The 17367-nt window shown below is 49.5% G+C and overlaps 1 protein-coding gene across 2 annotated transcripts; it reads left to right on the forward strand.

The window, feature by feature from the left end:
• Nucleotides 1–1646: 1646 nt before the first annotated feature.
• LOC123047120 (APETALA2-like protein 5) lies at nucleotides 1647–5268 on the forward strand. Of its 2 annotated transcripts, XM_044470612.1 has the most exons (10): nucleotides 1650–2495; nucleotides 2811–2836; nucleotides 2963–2993; nucleotides 3089–3173; nucleotides 3257–3402; nucleotides 3564–3608; nucleotides 3743–3834; nucleotides 3982–4160; nucleotides 4257–4340; nucleotides 4435–5268. In XM_044470612.1, the coding sequence occupies exons 1-10, from the start codon at nucleotides 2083–2085 to the stop codon at nucleotides 4786–4788; spliced, it is 1455 nt and encodes a 484-aa protein (XP_044326547.1). In that variant the 5' UTR covers nucleotides 1650–2082; the 3' UTR covers nucleotides 4789–5268. The 2 variants fall into 2 exon arrangements, with proteins under 2 accessions (XP_044326545.1, XP_044326547.1); XM_044470610.1 differs by having other exon boundaries at nucleotides 1647–2495; nucleotides 2811–2993.
• Nucleotides 5269–17367: the final 12099 nt, after the last annotated feature.

Raw genomic sequence — 17367 nt, forward strand, 5'->3', positions numbered from 1 at the left:
GCGTGTTTATTTGGATCCTATGAACTTTGAGTTTTTGATCAGATATGTTTATCTATGAAAGTTATTTGAGTTATTTTGATCTCTTATATGCATGATTACTTATAGTCTCGTATTTCCTCTTCGAATATTTGGTTTAGTTAGGCCAACTAGATCAATTTTTCTTGCAATGGGAAGAGGTGCTTTGTGATGGGTTCGGTCGTGCGATGTTCTTTCCCAGTGACAGAAGGGGCAGCAAGACACGTATTGATCATTGCCATTGAGGATAACAAGATGGGGTCTATTCCTACATGAATAGATCTTGTCTACATCATGTCATCATTCTTATTGCATTACTCTGTTTTTCCATGAAGTTAATACACTAGATACATGTTGGATAGCGGTCGATGTGTGGAGTAATAGTAGTAGATGCAGGAAGGAGTCGGTCTGCTAATCTTGGACGTGATGCCTATATAATGATAATTGCCTGGATACTTCATAATTATTCGATGTTCTGTCAATTGCGCAACAGTAATTTGTTTACCCACCGTGTGTTATTTCTTGAGAGGAGCCACTAGTGAAATCTACGGCCCCTGGGTCTATTTTCCATCATATATTTGCATATATGCATTGTTATTTGCCTTTTCTTTTATTTTCATATCTATATTATCAAAAACCCAAAAATACCTCGCTGAGTTTTATTTGTCGTTATTTGCATCTATCAATCTATCACAATGACGCGCTAGGGGCTCCACAATGACCTCCGTCCTGCCGCGCCACTGTCTTGGTCTTCTATCACCAAAGGAGAAACCTTTGGGACTTGCTTTGGGGGCAGGTAGGCACAACTGCTCCCTTAGCACCAAAGGGAAAATTGTCATGTCCCCGCAGGCTGGCACCTGCCTAGGCGACGTCACCCATGTGATGGGCGACATGGCTCCTCGGGAGGCCTCGAGTGAGAGGCGCCTCGCGAGGGAGGCCTCACGAGGCAGCTCGTCGCGATAGTAATTTCGGTGAAGTCCTTCGTAGAAGAAGCCCCTCGCGGGGTGTGGCCCTCGCGAGGCCGCTGGCTTCGCGGCGCCTGCTAGTGGGCCACCCTCCTTAGCTGGGCTAAGGGGCCCTTCCTGGTCGTAAGCAGGTTACCCGTGGTACCCTGGTTCCCACCGGGCCGACAGTTTTAGCTCAGTTGCTCAAAGTATCCTACAGCTAAGATTCGTTTCGTCGTGCAAGCCTTTCCCAGACCCAGACACAACACATGTATTAAACGGTCCGGCCCGTGGCGGATTTAGCTGTAATGGGCCACGTGCTTTTCGACCGTATGAGTTATTTCTTGGGTTGTTCCTATGCCTATATAAAAGATAGACCGAAAAATATAAACCATATTTTATGAATCGTAAAAATAAACGGACCGTGCCGTGCCGGCACGCAGACCTGGCCTCACGGCACAGTCACACGGCCCCAGGTGTGGCACGCGCCGGCACGGCCCGTCTAGCCACGTGCCGAGTACGCGCCCTAATGGGCCGCCAGGCGAGGCCCGGCCCAGTTGGCCAGGTTGTAATAACATGTGCTTTATTTACTGCCTCGTGCTCCCGCTCAAAAAAAAAAGGTTTACTGCCTCGTGCTCTTCCCCTTTGTTATTATAACCGCGCTCCGCCATCCACGGACACGCCAATGCTCTGCTCTCCTCTGCTCCCCTTTCGCCCCTCGCTCCCTCCCTCCCTCCTTCCCTCCGCCGGAGAGTGAGCTATGTTGGTGCGGCAGCAGAAGCCTTTGCTCTTCCACCACTCCATCCCCATCTCCATCTCCGTCCCCATCCACCACGAGCACGGCCTTTTTCCCTCCTCCTCTGCGCTCCTAGGTTAGGAGGAGGGGCTTTTCAAAGGGGCGAGCAAAAGAGAAAGTCCTTGCATACCCCAACAAGGCAACCCGCTGCTGCCTTTTTCTCGCTCCCCCCTCCCTCTCCCTCTCTCTCCTCTCCCCCTCCCTCTCCCCTGCTTTCTTGTTATCTTCAGCCCAGCCAACGAGAGCGGAGCAGAGCAGGGCAGAGGGAGGCGTAGGGGTGGACCGAAACGTCGGACAGCAAGCAGGGAGGAAGGGAAGACGGCCGGCATGTGGGATCTCAATGACTCGCCGGCCGCCGAGGCGGCACACGCGCCGCTGTCCCCCTCCGTCGACGACTCCGGCGCCTCATCCTCCTCGGCCGCCGCGGTGGTGGAGATACCCGACGACGGCGAGGACGACTCCGCCGAGGCCGTCGTCACGCGCCAGTTCTTCCCCCCGGCCGCCCCGGGCGAGGGCGCCGCCGGGAACGGCCGCGCGGCGTGGCTCCGCCTGGCCGGCGCTCCCGCGCCCGCCGTGGCCGCAGCTGCCGCGGCCGCCGCAGGAGGAGGAGGAGGAGGAGGCGGAGGCCCCGCGGCGTCGGCGGCGGCCAAGAAGAGCCGGCGCGGGCCGCGGTCGCGCAGCTCGCAGTACCGCGGCGTCACCTTCTACCGCCGGACGGGCCGGTGGGAGTCGCACATATGGTAAGTTCCCGCCGCCGCTTCTTTCCTTCCCTTTCCTTTCTTGAGAGCTTAAGGAAGGAGAAGGTGAAAGAGCGCCGCAGCAGCAGCAAAAGAAGAGAAGAGAAAAGAAGATGGGTTTGGTATTGGATTCGTCTTGTTTTGGGCATTCCATGCCTCTGCTCCTTTTGCCTTTCATAGCAACGTCCATCTCATCAAACTTATTCTCCTTCCTTCCTTCCTTCCTTCCGTGTTTCTCTCTCTTCTCCCCTCTCCTCTTCTCTTATCTTCTCCTCTCACGCTTCTCACGCTCTCCCCCCATTCTTTTGCGCAATGCAGGGATTGCGGCAAGCAGGTCTATCTGGGTAAGTTTCCTCCATCTCCAACATGTCCATACATCCGGATCGGTCGCCAATTGGCGGCCGGCCGGCGTTTTTCCGTTCCCAGTTCCTCACACTGGCTTTGCTCGGCTCGTCGCTCGCGAATTGCAGGAGGATTCGACACTGCTCATGCGGCGGCTCGGTACGATAAAGATTTCATGCCAACAGATTTGATACACTGGTACCAATCAAGCTCTGTTCTTTCCTGATTTCTTTATCATTTGTTCGCGGGCGCAGGGCGTACGATCGGGCGGCGATCAAGTTCCGCGGCATGGAGGCCGACATCAACTTCAGCCTGGAGGATTACGACGACATCAAGCAGGTGAGCCACACACCCGATCAACACTACTGGTTTAGTGCTTCCTGTTTGCAGAATCTAATCGTAACCGGTGCTTGGCTTTGCAGATGGGCAACCTGACCAAGGAGGAGTTCGTCCACGTGCTCCGGCGGCAGAGCACGGGGTTCCCCCGGGGCAGCTCCAAGTACCGGGGCGTCACGCTCCACAAGTGCGGCAGGTGGGAGGCGCGGATGGGCCAGTTCCTCGGCAAGAAGTATGTACTCCTCCTCCACCACCATCACCCTCCCTCCTCCAATCCATGGCCTGAATTCCCCTGCGCCCGTCCGCTAGCCCCTGTCGTCGCACTCAAAGTGGCAGCATCTCTCTGCCGGCACGGCATGGCAGTGGCACTAATGAGACCTGTGTGCAACGCAGGTACGTCTACTTGGGGCTGTTCGATACCGAGGAGGAAGCCGCCAGGTAGTAGAAACGAACTCAAAATTATTGGGCCGTGCACTGCACCGCATAGCTTTAGCTTCGCTCCTCTGGTGCTGGGCGGCGAACTGATTGATGTGTCTCGTGTCGTGTGTCTCTCTCTGGGCGCTGTCGGGCAGGTCGTACGACCGCGCGGCCATCAAGTGCAACGGCAAGGACGCGGTGACAAACTTCGATCCCAGCACTTACGCCGAGGAGTTCGAGCCCACGGGTCAGTAGTACTAGTCCTTAATCCTGCACTGTTCATCCTCCGTGGTTTGATTTGGCAACCGTAGGATTGAGATTGATTATGCGGCGTGCGTGTCTTCCTGTTCATTCGTTCGCTGATCTTCTTGGGTGTGTGCACAATGCTCGACAGCTTCGGCCGGCGACGCCGAGCAGAACCTGGACTTGTCGCTGGGGAGCTCCGCGGGGTCCAACAAGAGGGGCAGCCTCGACGGCGGCGACGACGACGGCGCGGCCGGGCCCGACCAGCGCGTCCCCATGGCCTTCGAGCTCGACTGGCAGACGGCGGCGGCGCGGAGCACCAAGGCCAAGGTACGCGCCGCCGCAACTTTGACCCTCTGCAACAGCAGCAACTTCATAGTATAATCGGGCGTTGGAAAGCTGAAAGTGGGTTAATTTACTATGCAGTTCGACCAGAGCTTCACGCATCACCAGATGCCCCCTCCGCTCCTGCAAGCCTCCCACATGCCCTTCAGTCCCAGGCATCACCAAGTGGGCACTTTTTCCCATTCAAAGTTGGAAGAATTTTTCCATCTGCTCTTGGTAGGCGCGAACTGACAGTGATTGTTTGGTGCAAACCGTGCAGTTCATGGGCAACGGTGATCCGGGGACAGCGGGAGGCCCGTCGCTGACGGTCGGCGCCGGCGGCGGGGGCGGGCACTGGCCCCTGCCTCCGCACCACCAATACCAGCCGCCGCCGCCTCCGCAGCAGCAGCAGCAGCAGCAGCAGAGGCTGCATGGCTGGGGCAACGTCGTCCCCGGCACGAGCTGGCAGCCGCCCCAGCCGCCGCCGCACCACCAGGCGGGGCCGCCGCCGAACAACGCTGCCGCCGCCGCAGCAGCAGCCGCAGCATCATCACGATTCCCACCCTACATCGCCACGCAGGCGCAGAGCTGGCTCCAGAAGAACGGGTTCCACTCGCTGGCCCGCCCCACCTAGGTACCCGGAGACCATCCGTCGAGAGCAGCCAGCGCGCGCGTCCATCCATCCATGATCCATCCATGGCGAAGGTCGATCGACAGGTGTGTGTGTGTTCCACCGAACCAGGCGAAATCACGGAGGAACATCAACCATTATTACCAGCAGAACTGAGCTGAGCTGAACTGAACTGAACTGAGCTGAACTGAAACTTGATTTCTTTTTTCAGTTTCTTGTTTTTATTTCCTTTGATTGATTGGGCGAGCGAGATGGATTTGAGAGGACGGATGGCAGTCATGTAAATGCGGAGTTCCCAAGAAGACGAGAGAGATTGGTCCTAGCTACTTACTAGCTTTTCACTCGGAAGTTTCAACTCAAGTGTGTGTGTGTGTGTGTGTGTGTATGTGGGGTGGAGTATCTTTTGGCGCTTTTGGTTCTTGGCCAAGAGCGATGACTTGGGGTGTCCACATCACAGCTCATTTTGTTTGGTCTCATGTTGCATCACTCACTTCATGACCAGATTGGTTCCGGAAATTTGCTCCGTGCACCGCCCCGGTGGTCGACAACACACTAGCTAGCCCCTCTATGAAACATCTATAAATACATATACATGGACATCCTATTCGCCTTCGGTTTCTTTTCATAAACCTTGACTTTGTTACCCCTACCCTACTGTAAAACCCTCGACAACCTCGTTGACGCCCCACTCTAGTAAACATCGTAAATATGTACTTACTGGCATCTTGTAAAGAACTTGCATCTATTCCTCCTAGCAAAAGGATGACACGTTGTTCCAATTTTCATTTGGTTTAGGGTCGAATCTACTGTACAGGCTTTAACAGGCTTGAGCCTGCCCTTCAATCTGATCAATTAGGCCTTTACTGCTCATGATACAAGGCCCAACCCAGCAAATCGGGTGCTTTTTGGCCCATCTTAGCGCCTCCTCGCTGAAACTAGTACTACTATACTAGTACTACTATACTAGTACTTTAAAACATCGTTTATTAAAACAGGTGAAAAAAAAAAGAAGAAAACCTCATTTCCTTCACACTTCTATACCCTTGGAGAGGCTTTAAAATGTGGCGCCTAGCTAGGCCTACGCGCACGCCGAAAGAGGAGGTCTCATGTAGTGGTGTGCGTAGCGTTTTGCTAGAGGGAGAGGATTCCTTGTTTCTAATTCGGGCATTGCAATAATTGAAGCGCGGAGTGGAGTGAGCGATTGAGGGGTGGTGGGGGCCCATCCCCGGAGATGCATGCAACCGGGCGGGCGCTCGCTCGTACGTAGTACTCCTGCGACGGGGGCCCGTTGGTTGCGGAAAAGTGGGCTGGGCCAGGAACCACTGACGGGACGCCAAAGCCGGTCCGATTCGTGTAACCCGGCTGGCGGCTTTGGGCATGGGCTAATGTGGACCGCCCCGACGCCGTGTCGCTGTCCCCGCACCTCCCGCCCGAATCATCATCGTCGCCATCATCATCACCTCGCCGGCGTCTTCTCTGCTGGCATCACGCGGCCAACCAACCACCGTTGATGTGCCGCTGTACCCAACCAGACCCCGGCATCCCCGGCCAGGGAGAGGGTCGCCGTCGCCGGGTGTACTGCGTGCGACGTTTGAGCTCGTCAGGTGTCGACGGATGCTCGCCGTGCCTGCTGGATATTTGTGGGGCGTCGTCGTCGTCCACGGAAAGGTTGCCGTCGGGGCGTACTACGTGCGACGTTTAGCTGAGCTTGGCAGGGGTCGACACTCGACAGATGCTAGCTAGATTCCCTGCCGGTCTAACAGTCGCCACGGGGACGACTGCCCTGTGGATATTTGTGGCGCGCGCGCTGGAAGCACTGGTGCTGATTCTGATGGACAGCGACGGGTCCTGGTTGATTAGGAGGAGGACGCTGTGTGTCTGCGTTGGAGTTGTATGGCTATGGCACGCATCGTTTTTAGTAGGGACGTGAAAGTGAAGCAACCGTCCGTCCGTCCGTCCGTCGACGCTTGCACTTGATGATGACCTACCTCCACAGGCCTTCTAGCTTTTCTGGTGTAAGTATGCTGCGCTGCTGCTATATAGATAGGTGTAAGGACCGAGCTGCACGCCAAGAATTCTACTGCCCATATAACTATCGTGGAATAGCATGGAGGGCATGCGCGGCGCACTGTGGATGCCATCGGCTTTTCCCGGCCGACTGGCTAAAGGAAACAGCAACGGCCAGAGGAGGATGCAGTGCAGCACTATCGATGCTTCCACCACTCGATCGACGCGACACTGGCTGCCTGCCTACCGGTGGTGCTACGCCGAAGGGTTTTCGTCTCTGACGTAGCAGTACATTCCTGTCGACCCTCCTGTCCTGCCCGTGGAGCAAGCGATTGATCGTGCGCGTAGGCCCGAGCGTGCGCGCGAAAGGAGAGCGTAGGCGCGGGGGACGTGCCTACGTGCGCGCGCATCGACACGCCCGTGCCTACGTGCGCGCGCATCGACACGCCAACTGAACTGAACCGTACAAAAGGCGAAATCCGCCGTGCGAGAACCGATGATCGTTTCCCTTTCGGTTTTGCTACTTTTCAGGTATCTGTTTTTCTTTGTGTCGATCACCTTTTTCTTCTTCCCGAGCATGCGAGATGGGGAGGCCGGACCTAGCCGGAGAAAAGGCAGTCTCACTATCTATCTTAGAGATGTTGAGGTGCAGGTTCACAGGGAAACAGCAAGCTCGCTATCTATCTTAGACATGCGGGTGTGCATGGCGTTGCTGGAGTTGCCCACTGGTGTGGGGCTTAGAAGGTTGGCCGAGGCGGCAAAGGGGTTGAGGGGGGGGGGGGGGGGGGGGGGGGGGGGTGTGTGATAGTGCCCGAATGCCACGGGTGGTGGAGGCCGGCGGTTGGGGCGGGGCATACCGAGGGCATGCATGAGGAGGAAGAAGCTGAATAGTGCTGGTCTGCTTTGGGCTGTTGGATGAAGATCTGACAGTCCAGATGAAAAGTGACCAGTGCAGAATCAATTTTTTTAGGTGCCTGACTATTTTTTTTGTGAAAGAAAAGGTGTACCCCTCGATTCCATTAACGAAACCAAAAATTTGTTATTACAACCAAAACGCAGACCAAAAACGAACTAGAACCACCTGCCTCACACATCTTGTTTCCAGACTTCCCCCATTGCCCTCTTTGACAAATAGGCAAGGCTTTAAGGAAAATAGCTTTTCCTATGTGAACAGCGCACACAAGAACTCTACTAGACTAGTCTCAACCTAAAACATCTAAGCAAACAAGACCTCACAAACACAATCCCTACTATATTTGATTCAATCTCCAATCGTCAGAATCCAATATGCCCAGCTTCTTCGCGCCTGGAAGATGTCACTGGCGACTCGCTCCAGTACTTTTGCGCCCTGTTGTAACTCCACTTTTGCATCCTCCCTCCCCTGTAAAATACTCCAATCATTAATCCAATGAATCATCTTATACATAACCACACTAGGTGCCTGACTAATAGACACTCCCTTTTCCTTTTGCCCAGCAAGCAAGCCTAAAGCCATTCACTGGCTCTGGGCGCTGGGGTGTGGTTGGAACCGCAGACATAGGCGTGGCCAATTACGACAAGCTACATGGGCGAAGGAAAAGGAAACCACAAAGGTGGGCGCATGCCGGCACCCCGGAGTACTATACACGCATGCATCATCGGCGACGTTACTCACTGACCGACGCACCTACCTTGGCTAGCCACCCATAGCCGGTACCAGTCGCATACTACTCCTAGCTAGGCTAGCTATAGCTAGGTCGTAGCTTACTATAGGAGATGATGGATGATAGCTTTGGAAGGGAGGAGAGGAGAGCGGCCCTGTTCACGGCCAGCCCGACCTTCCCGAAAGGGAAAGTGGGCACCGACGCGCCCAGCGCCCAGGCAGCGGGAGGAGCGCAAGCCGCCTCGCATTATTTCCCTTTTCCTGCCCCCGGCCGGTCCAGATCTGGCGCCAGTGCCCGGATGGCGACGTGAGAGCCGCGACCTGCACGGCGGCACACCCCACCACCACCGCCCTACCTATGTACGTGGCCACCCTAGCCATGCGTACCTATGTACGTACGTGCTCTCGGTCCATCCATCGGCTCTGCGCATTGCATGCATGCATGTCTCGTTCGTTTCCTCCGGGCCGCCCCTCGCTGGCATGCCATTGCCACCCGTGGCCCGGTGGCCGGCCGGTGGTGCCAAGAGACACGCAGAGTACGTGCGTACGTACCCATGCAAATGGCCGAGACCGCTTCTGCGTCGCTGGGCCGGGGTCTCCCCATCTCTGGCTCGCTGGCCGCGCGCTTGTCTGCACGGCGGCGTAGGCCGGCCCCGTGCCCGTGGGGCAATGCCGCGTGTCGCCACGCCTGCGCCGTGTGTCTGGCTGGACCATGTCGCGCGATCGATATCACCCAACGTTGTTTCATAATTTGGCTCCTACCGTACCGTACCCCCTGCATGCTAGCTGGGTTACCCAGGAGGTCCCAGGGTACGTGCATGCATGGCTTTGGCGGGGCGCTGGCCAGTTGAGTAAGTTGGCCGGTTAAAACCTCTGTGGTTAATCTGTTGCTATGGCCCTGGCGACATGTATAAGCCGCCCGACAGCGGCACCTGCTGAATGCAGATGCAGGCAGCGTGACGAGCGCCGCGGCCGCCGTCCGCAGTCACCGCTGGGCCGGTACCTGTGGCGTAAATGTGTGCCTCGTTCGTGTTTTACTGGAACTGTGATCGATGAACCTAAGATTTTTGCTTGGAAGTGGCCTGTGAATGATACGATGATGCATGGACGGATGGCGCCTGCATGCATGGGTCCAAACTTCTGCAGGCAGCTAACTGTACTAGAGGGCCACGCATTTTTTTGTCTAATTCCTGCTGCCCGGCCGGTCTGGTCCTACTTGTGTATCGACCGAGACAGTGACGGTAATTAGCAGTTGGTTGATTAGTTTGAACTCCTTGCGGTTGATCTGTAATGACACGCAACTGCGTCGCCGAGAGCCATCGGAACGGAACATAACAAAACCGCGTTGAATATTCATCAGGCAACAGGGAATTATTTTCCAGTTGAGTCGATTCGGATGAGCAGCGTCTCAAGCCGGAGACGGGATGCAAGTGCAACGGCCAGCCGCGGCGAGGGCTCGCGGAACCTCGCCGGAGGCGGGGTGGCGCGGCTCGCCGTGACGTCGTGGGGCTTAACAGTGCTGGCGCATGGACGAGGTCCGGTCGTTGGTGATAGGTTTTGGTCCCGGCCGAACTTTTGGTGGGAGTATTCGAGGAGCTGCTGCCGTGCAAGCATTGACTTGGGTGGCGCCGAACTTGCAGGTTCAGCACGGACCCAATGAGAGCAGGTGCAGGCGCCGTACGTGCGGTGGCCTATATGACACTGACGCCACAAAAAACGCATCGACCGGTCGTAATCATGGACGCACAAAATGCACGCGTGCACCAACCCGAGACACAGGCAAAAAAAAAGAGAAAAGGCCCGTTACCCTCCGTCGCGTGTTGGGCGGCTGGGCCACGACCCACGATCGATGACCACGCTCGTGCAAGCCCGTGCATCTTCTTGGACTCGCTGACGCAACTTACTATGGGCTGCTCACTTATTCTACGGGTCATTACCTTGTTTTTCATGTAGGAGATATATCTCAAATATAAAATTATCCAAAATTGTCTAAGAAATAACCAAAAATAAAAAATACTTTATAAATTTTAAATAGTGGAAAGTATTTATATTATTCCATAAGGAAATGTTCATATTTCTCAAATATAAATGTTTGCATTATTGAAATGTAATGATCATATATTTTCAAGTTCGCATGCATATGAAAATATATGTCCATGCATTAAAAAAAATTATTTCATGACAAATATTCATGTTTTTAAAAGCGGTGTTCACGCATGTAGAAAATATATGATATATGTTGATGTACTTCAAAAATGTTGATGTATTCCCAAAGAAGGAAAAGGATAGATAAAACCGAAAGGTAAATACAATTCAAAAAATGGGGAAAATATTTTAAATTAATCATAAAAAGAAAATAAAAATATCTAAAAATTAAACAGAAAACAAAAATATATATAACAAAAAAAACTAAATGAGCTGACCCCTCATGGCGCTCCTCCTTTTTTCCGCAATGGGCGACATCTAGGGGTTGTCATTTTATCTGAATTTTTTTTTGAGCAAAAAAAGTAGGGAAGACCCATTCTAAACTACTTCTAATTACAAAATGGGGTATGTTACTGATAGATATTTACAATGGAGATATATGGTTTACAATGGATATATATGATACATTTATAAATTGTCTAGCCAAGATTGCATCCCCTCCTTAAGACTGGGTTTTGCTCTCTTCGTAACCAACGAAATATGTTCCCTAAAGATGAAGATGCAATTCTTGTGCTTCCATATACTCCAACATCATGTGATGAGGATTTCTTTGATGCAATCCATACTATGTATGTTTCCCATCAATAAGCATGCCCACGATACTAAGATCACAATTCCACTCCATATTCAGATTAATTCGAGTATTTGTTGCTGTCAAATTGTTTAAAGTTTTAGATAGCTCCAAAAATCAGTGGGTTACCAAATGGACAGACAGAGATGAAACATATTGTAGATATTCTCCTCATTTTGTAGTTTAGCATTTTATGTACAATGATACAACTATGTGTGGCAAAAAAAGTACATCTACGGGTTTATAGATTGTAAAGCGTCATGCATCCATAGATCAGTCGAGAGCTGAGTGGTTTATGAATGCTATTAGATGTCATATCCTTAAAAGTTTCCATCAAGGAGCAAAGGTTCTTCCACCAGAAGGATCTAGTGTTGCAATTAGAGCAGGATAAGGTACATTTGTTGGAATATGCATTCCAAATCATATTCACCTAAGGGTTATTCTGATGGTTGACTTTTTTGAAGATTTTTAGCGGAGAGCTTTATTCTGAGTTCTAAGATCCAAGACACCTAGACCTCGTGCTTTCTTAGGAAGGCGCACTTGTTCCCACCCGAAAAGGAATTTGCCTTGTTTATTGATGTCCTTTATTCCCCAGCGAAACGGTCTTCTAGATTTCTCATAATGGTCTAATTATAGTAAATGGCACTGTGATAGCACACATAGCCAAAAAATACATTGTGCTAATGATTTCATTGAGCTGAAGTAGTCTATCAGCATGATGGTGTCTCGGCCAAGGGGTCTCTCACCACGTCTGTTCCCGGCCTGGTTGGCCGGGCCGAGGACCCCCAAGTCGGTTCCATCCTGGGCCACATTAGTAGTGGCGAATCCAGGAATGAACCAAACCCCGGGCCGTTCAACAGCATGAAAAACTTTAGCCCTTATAAATATCCCAAAAATAACCCATACTGTTTCTGAAAAAATACCTCATATGAAAACATTTAAAATAAAGTTCAATTGCTCAAATAATTTAAACTCAACGCCCAATGAACCAACAAAATAGATAATACGTGACAGAAGTACAAATAATAATACAGGGATGCAAAAATACCAAAGCAATCGATTACTTCATTCACCGGTTTCTCCTATAACTTGATCAATGGTAGAAGAGCCAACACCTTCAATGCATTATGAAAGTATAGTTTCACAAGAAAAGACATACACATCAAGTGAAACAATTATCATGGACATAAATCTAAAAACTTGTCACTTTGATGAGGCAAAAGCCCTCTGCATCATTTTGAATGAAATCTAAAAATGTCTTCATCTTCCATTTCTACAACATTAAATGAAATTGCCAAATACATCAATTTGACTTCAACAATACTCATCATATACAACATAATACATATGCCGACACACACTCACATTTTAGAACACAGTACAAGCAGTCCTTGAGTACAAGTGAAATGAATGAAAGAAAATTACCAAGGTCACTACCCTCTAGGTCAGGCAGTCAGTACGGCACGGAAGCAGGGGACTGCACGCGTTGGCAAACGACACACTAGAGTAGTGGCGGGGACCGTGGCCAGGGGAACAACCACCAGCCGAGCATGGGCGGAGCCGTGGAGGGGCGTGCCTGTGGGCAGTGGCGGAGCTAGAAAAATTCTATTAGGGGGGCCAAGTGCTCTTAAAACTGATTGAGGAGGGCCAAAGCATTAATTTAGCAGCAAGTCATCACTAATTTTGCACTATTCATCAGAAAATATGCAGCAAATAGATGATGTTAGGGGGGGCCAGGGCCCCTGCTGGTCCCCCTGTCTCCGCCACTGCCTGTGGGTTGGGGAAGTGGGTGAACGGTGGCAGTCGGTGGACGGCTCCGAGCCTGGACGACGGATGAGCAGTGAGGCGACGGTGCAACCATTGGAGCCGAACGTCTCCTGTGCGGCTATGCTTTCATACGAATTAGGTTGTGGTTGTGTGCAGTGCGTGGATCTGTGGTGGCTGGTGTTTAATGAGACAGGTCACCCATGCTTTGGGCAACATTTGACTGGACTAAACACCGAGCCCATCCACCGAAACAGAAGGTGTAGGAACAAAGTATGTCTACCAGAGGGGCGGGGGTGAATGGTAGTTCTAAAATTTCTTTCAAAAATCTCAAAACTCTCGGAACCCAACAACAAAGCGAATGAAAACAGAGTACAGCGAGCGAAGACAAGCTATCGTCGGATGGAAACTAAGAGCTTGCATCGAGACAAATCACATAATTGAAAACATTCGAAAGTAACGAGGGAGAACAGATGTAACCAGTGATGCTCGATGGCGACAAGGTATTTGGTAGACCATTTCATCCTTCTACACAAGGACTACATCTGGTTGGAGAGGTTGTGACTTAATACGAAAGATAAAGTCTCTTCGCCCTATTCTCCTTGACAATTGGTTTGTCAACCAATGTCGATCACTCGTGGTAGATACTTGAGGAGATCTCCAAACCTTTACAAACTTCTTCTTCGAGAACTACAATCACTCTTTGTTTCTGAAGAAATTGACACCTAACCGTCTAGAGAGTTTGCAGCTCTCAAGAGTAATAGGCAGAGCGTACTGGACTTAGATTCGAGTGATGCTGAACCACTATCATTTTTGGGCTCAAGGGGTTTTCTCTCAGTGGATTTTAAACTCAAATCACTCAGAGAGGGGGTTGCTCAACAATCTTCTCAGAGTCAAACGGAGTAGCCACCGGACAAAGCCGGCGCGGGGTGGCTATTTATAGCCGCAGCCTTCCCTGGTGGAAAATGACCATGTTGGACACATGATCCAGCCAATGGCCAACTGACACGTTCTCAATGGTCGGATTTTAAAGAGCAATGGTAACATTACCTGAGGAACAAGTAATGCTAACTCCTCGGTCTGAGACAAATCTCTCGCAGTGAAGAAGATCACAGTCTCTTGCTGGCAAGTATTTGCTCAGAACACAAAGAGATTTCTCTTGCAACTTTCATAGGATTTGGGTTTATCATCAGAGAATCAAAGTTTCAAACACTACGCCCCTCTTAATAGTACGGTGGTCCTATGACTCAATAAGGAGAAGAGAAACAATGAAATAAATTCTACGTCTCCACTTTGTCTTCATTCTTCTCGAACATGATACGTCTCCGTCGTATCTATAATTTTTGATTATTTCATGCCAATATTATTCAACTTTTACATACTTTTGGCAACTTTTTATATGATTTATTTGGACTAACTTACTTATCCAATGCCCAGTGCTAGTTCTTGTTTGTTGCATGTTTTTGTATCGCAGAAAATCCATATCAAACAAAGTCCAAACGTGATGAAACTCTACAGAGAATTATTTTGGAATATTTGTGAATTTTAGGAGGTGGAACCAACATAAATGGAGGCCCGAGGCCACCACAACCCACCAGGGCACGCCACCAGGCCCAGGCGCGCCCTGGTGTATCGGGCCCTCCTTGAACGTTAGTTGGAACTATACTTCGGGCGCAAGGAAGCTTATATCCAGAAAAGAATCGCGTAGAAAGATCAGCGCAATCGGAGTTACGGATCTCCCGGAATATAAGAAACCGTGAAGGGCCAGATCTCGGGAGCGCGAAACAGAAGAGAACAGAGAGGAAGATCCAATCTCGGAGGGGCTCTTTCCCTCCACCTCCATGGAGACCATGGAACAAAGGGGTAACCCTCCTCCCGTCTATGGGGGAGGCCAAGGAAGAAGAAGGAGGGGGTCTCTCTCCCCCTCTAACCCAGTGGCACCGGAGTGCCGCTGGGGCAAGGATCGTGATGGCGATCTACATCAACAATCTTGCTACCGTCATCACCAACTCTCTCCCCCTCTATGCAGCGGTGTAACACCCTTTCTCCCCGCTGTAATCTCTACTTAAACATGGTGCTCAACTCCATATATTATTTCCCAATTATCTATCGTTATCCCATGATGTTTGAGTAGATCCGTTTTGCCCTATGGGTTTATCATGATCTTGGTTGGTATGATTGTATATTTTATATATGATTCTGTCCTACGGTGCCCTCCATCTCGCGCAAACGTGAGGGGCCCCCGTTGTAGGGTGTTGCAATATGTTCATAGTTTGCTTATTGGTAGTGTTGCGAGGGTGACTGCAGCCTAAACGCGGATAAGTGGGTCATGGCGTATGGGAGTAAAGAGGACTTGATACTTAATGCTACGGTTGGGTTTCACGACCTTAATGATCTTTAGTAGTTGCGGATGTTTGCTAGAGTTCCTATCATAAGTGCATATGATCCAAGTAGAGAAAGTATGTTTGCTCATGCCTCTCCCTCATATAAAATTGCAAGAATCATTACCGGTACTTGTTATCGATTGCCTAGGGATAAATGACTTTTTTGTTGACAAAAGCCATCCACTTTTACCACCTTGCATTTTATTCGTAATTTTATTCTCGCAAAGTACTCATAGTTTTATTCTTGCGAAATAGTTTCATACTTGTTTTAGGTAAAGCAAACGTCAAGTGTGCATAGAGTTGTATCGGTGGTTGATAGAACTTGAGGGAATATTTGTTCTGCCTTTAGCTCCTCGTCGGGTTCGACACTCTTATTTATCGAAGAAGGCTACAAACGATCCCCTATACTTGTGGGTTATCAAGACCTTTTTCTGGCACCGTTGCTGGGGAACAATAGCGTGGGGTGAATATTCTCATGCATGCTTGTTTGCTTTATCACTAAGTAGTTTTTATTTCCTGCTCTAAGTTGTTCTCTATCTTTAGTTATGGATATGGAACACGAAACACCAAAAAATTAGTTATACTTGCTACTCATGGAGATGGGGAACCTCCTAAAACCCTCGATGCTCGTTATGTGAATAATATTATGCACTACATTGATAATCCTGAGAAAACCCCATTCAACTTGGTAATGGGAGTAACGTTGGATCAACATGAATACTTTAGGGATTATCGCTTGACTCATAAAGGGAAATTGTTATGGGATCAAATTTATATGTTGCATTGGTATGGTCGGGATTTATGCTTGAGATATGATTTTACTTGTTGCTCTAGGATGAATGCTCCACACCTTCCCTTTTCATGCAAATTTAATGATAATGAAACCTTGGCTTCTTCTGCCAATGGTATATATAATTACTATGATGTGGAATGAATAGAAGAATTTGTTGCTTTTAAGGGTGCTTATGAAATTGAATCTTTGTTTTTAAAGTATGAAGCTTTTGATGATGATGTTTATAGACCTGAAATCTTTTCTATCCTTAAATATTGCTATGATAATTACAAATACAATTCTGATATTGATGCATTTATTGAGAGAGTCTCTGTTGTCCAAGAAGAGATTAATATTTTGTAGGAGTCTATGGATGAAGGAATTGATGAAACTGTGAGCTCATTGGATGAAAAAGATGATGAGGAGAGTGAAGAACAAAAGGAGGAAGAGTGGATTAGCTACCGGTTCCCACCTTCTAATGAGAGTAACTCTTCAACTCATACATTTTTTAATTTCCCTTTGTTCTTACCGAAGGATGAATGCTATGATAATTGCTATGATCCTGTTGATTCGTTTGAAATATCCCTTTTTGATGATGCTTGCTATGCTTGTGGCCAAGATGCCCATATGAATTATGCTATTGGAGATGAACTTGCTATTGCTCCTTATGTTAAACATGAAATTGTTGCTATTGCACCCACACATGATAGTCCTATTATATTTTTGAATTCTCCAAACTACACTATATCGGAGAAGTTTGCTCTTATTAAGGATTATATTGATGGGTTGCCTTTTACCGTTGCACGTGATAATTTTGATGAATATAATATGCATGTGCTTGCTGCTCCTACTTGCAATTATTATGAGAGAGGAACTACATCTCCACCTCTCTCTGTTTCCAACACGATAAAATTGCAAGAAACTACTTATGCTATGAATTGGCCTTTACTTGATGTGCATGAATTGTTCTTGTATGACATGCCGATGCATAGAAAGAGCGTTAGACTTCGTCATTGCTTGATATATGTTGATTTGTGCTCACTACTAAATTCCAAATCATTGCTAATTCAAATTGGCTTTGATATACCTTGGGATCCGGGTGGATCCATTACTTGAGCACTTTATGCCTAGCTTAATGGCTTTAAAGAAAGCGCTGCCAGGGAGACAGACCAGAAGTTTTAGAGAGTCATTTATTTTCTGTTGGGTGCTTTTATAAAGTTTAAAACAAAAAATATAT

This window comes from Triticum aestivum, chromosome 2B (genome assembly GCF_018294505.1).
Source record: "Triticum aestivum cultivar Chinese Spring chromosome 2B, IWGSC CS RefSeq v2.1, whole genome shotgun sequence".
NCBI classification, from domain to species: domain Eukaryota; kingdom Viridiplantae; phylum Streptophyta; class Magnoliopsida; order Poales; family Poaceae; genus Triticum; species Triticum aestivum.

Coding starts and splice junctions, on each gene's coding strand:
- LOC123047120 (XM_044470610.1), top strand. CDS start 2,083: ATGTGGGATCTCAATGACTCGCCGGCCGCCGAGGCGGCACACGCGCCG. Junction 3,403..3,563: donor GGCCAGTTCCTCGGCAAGAA/GTATGTACTCCT, acceptor TGTGCAACGCAG/GTACGTCTACTTGGGGCTGT. Junction 4,161..4,256: donor CGCGGAGCACCAAGGCCAAG/GTACGCGCCGCC, acceptor TTTACTATGCAG/TTCGACCAGAGCTTCACGCA.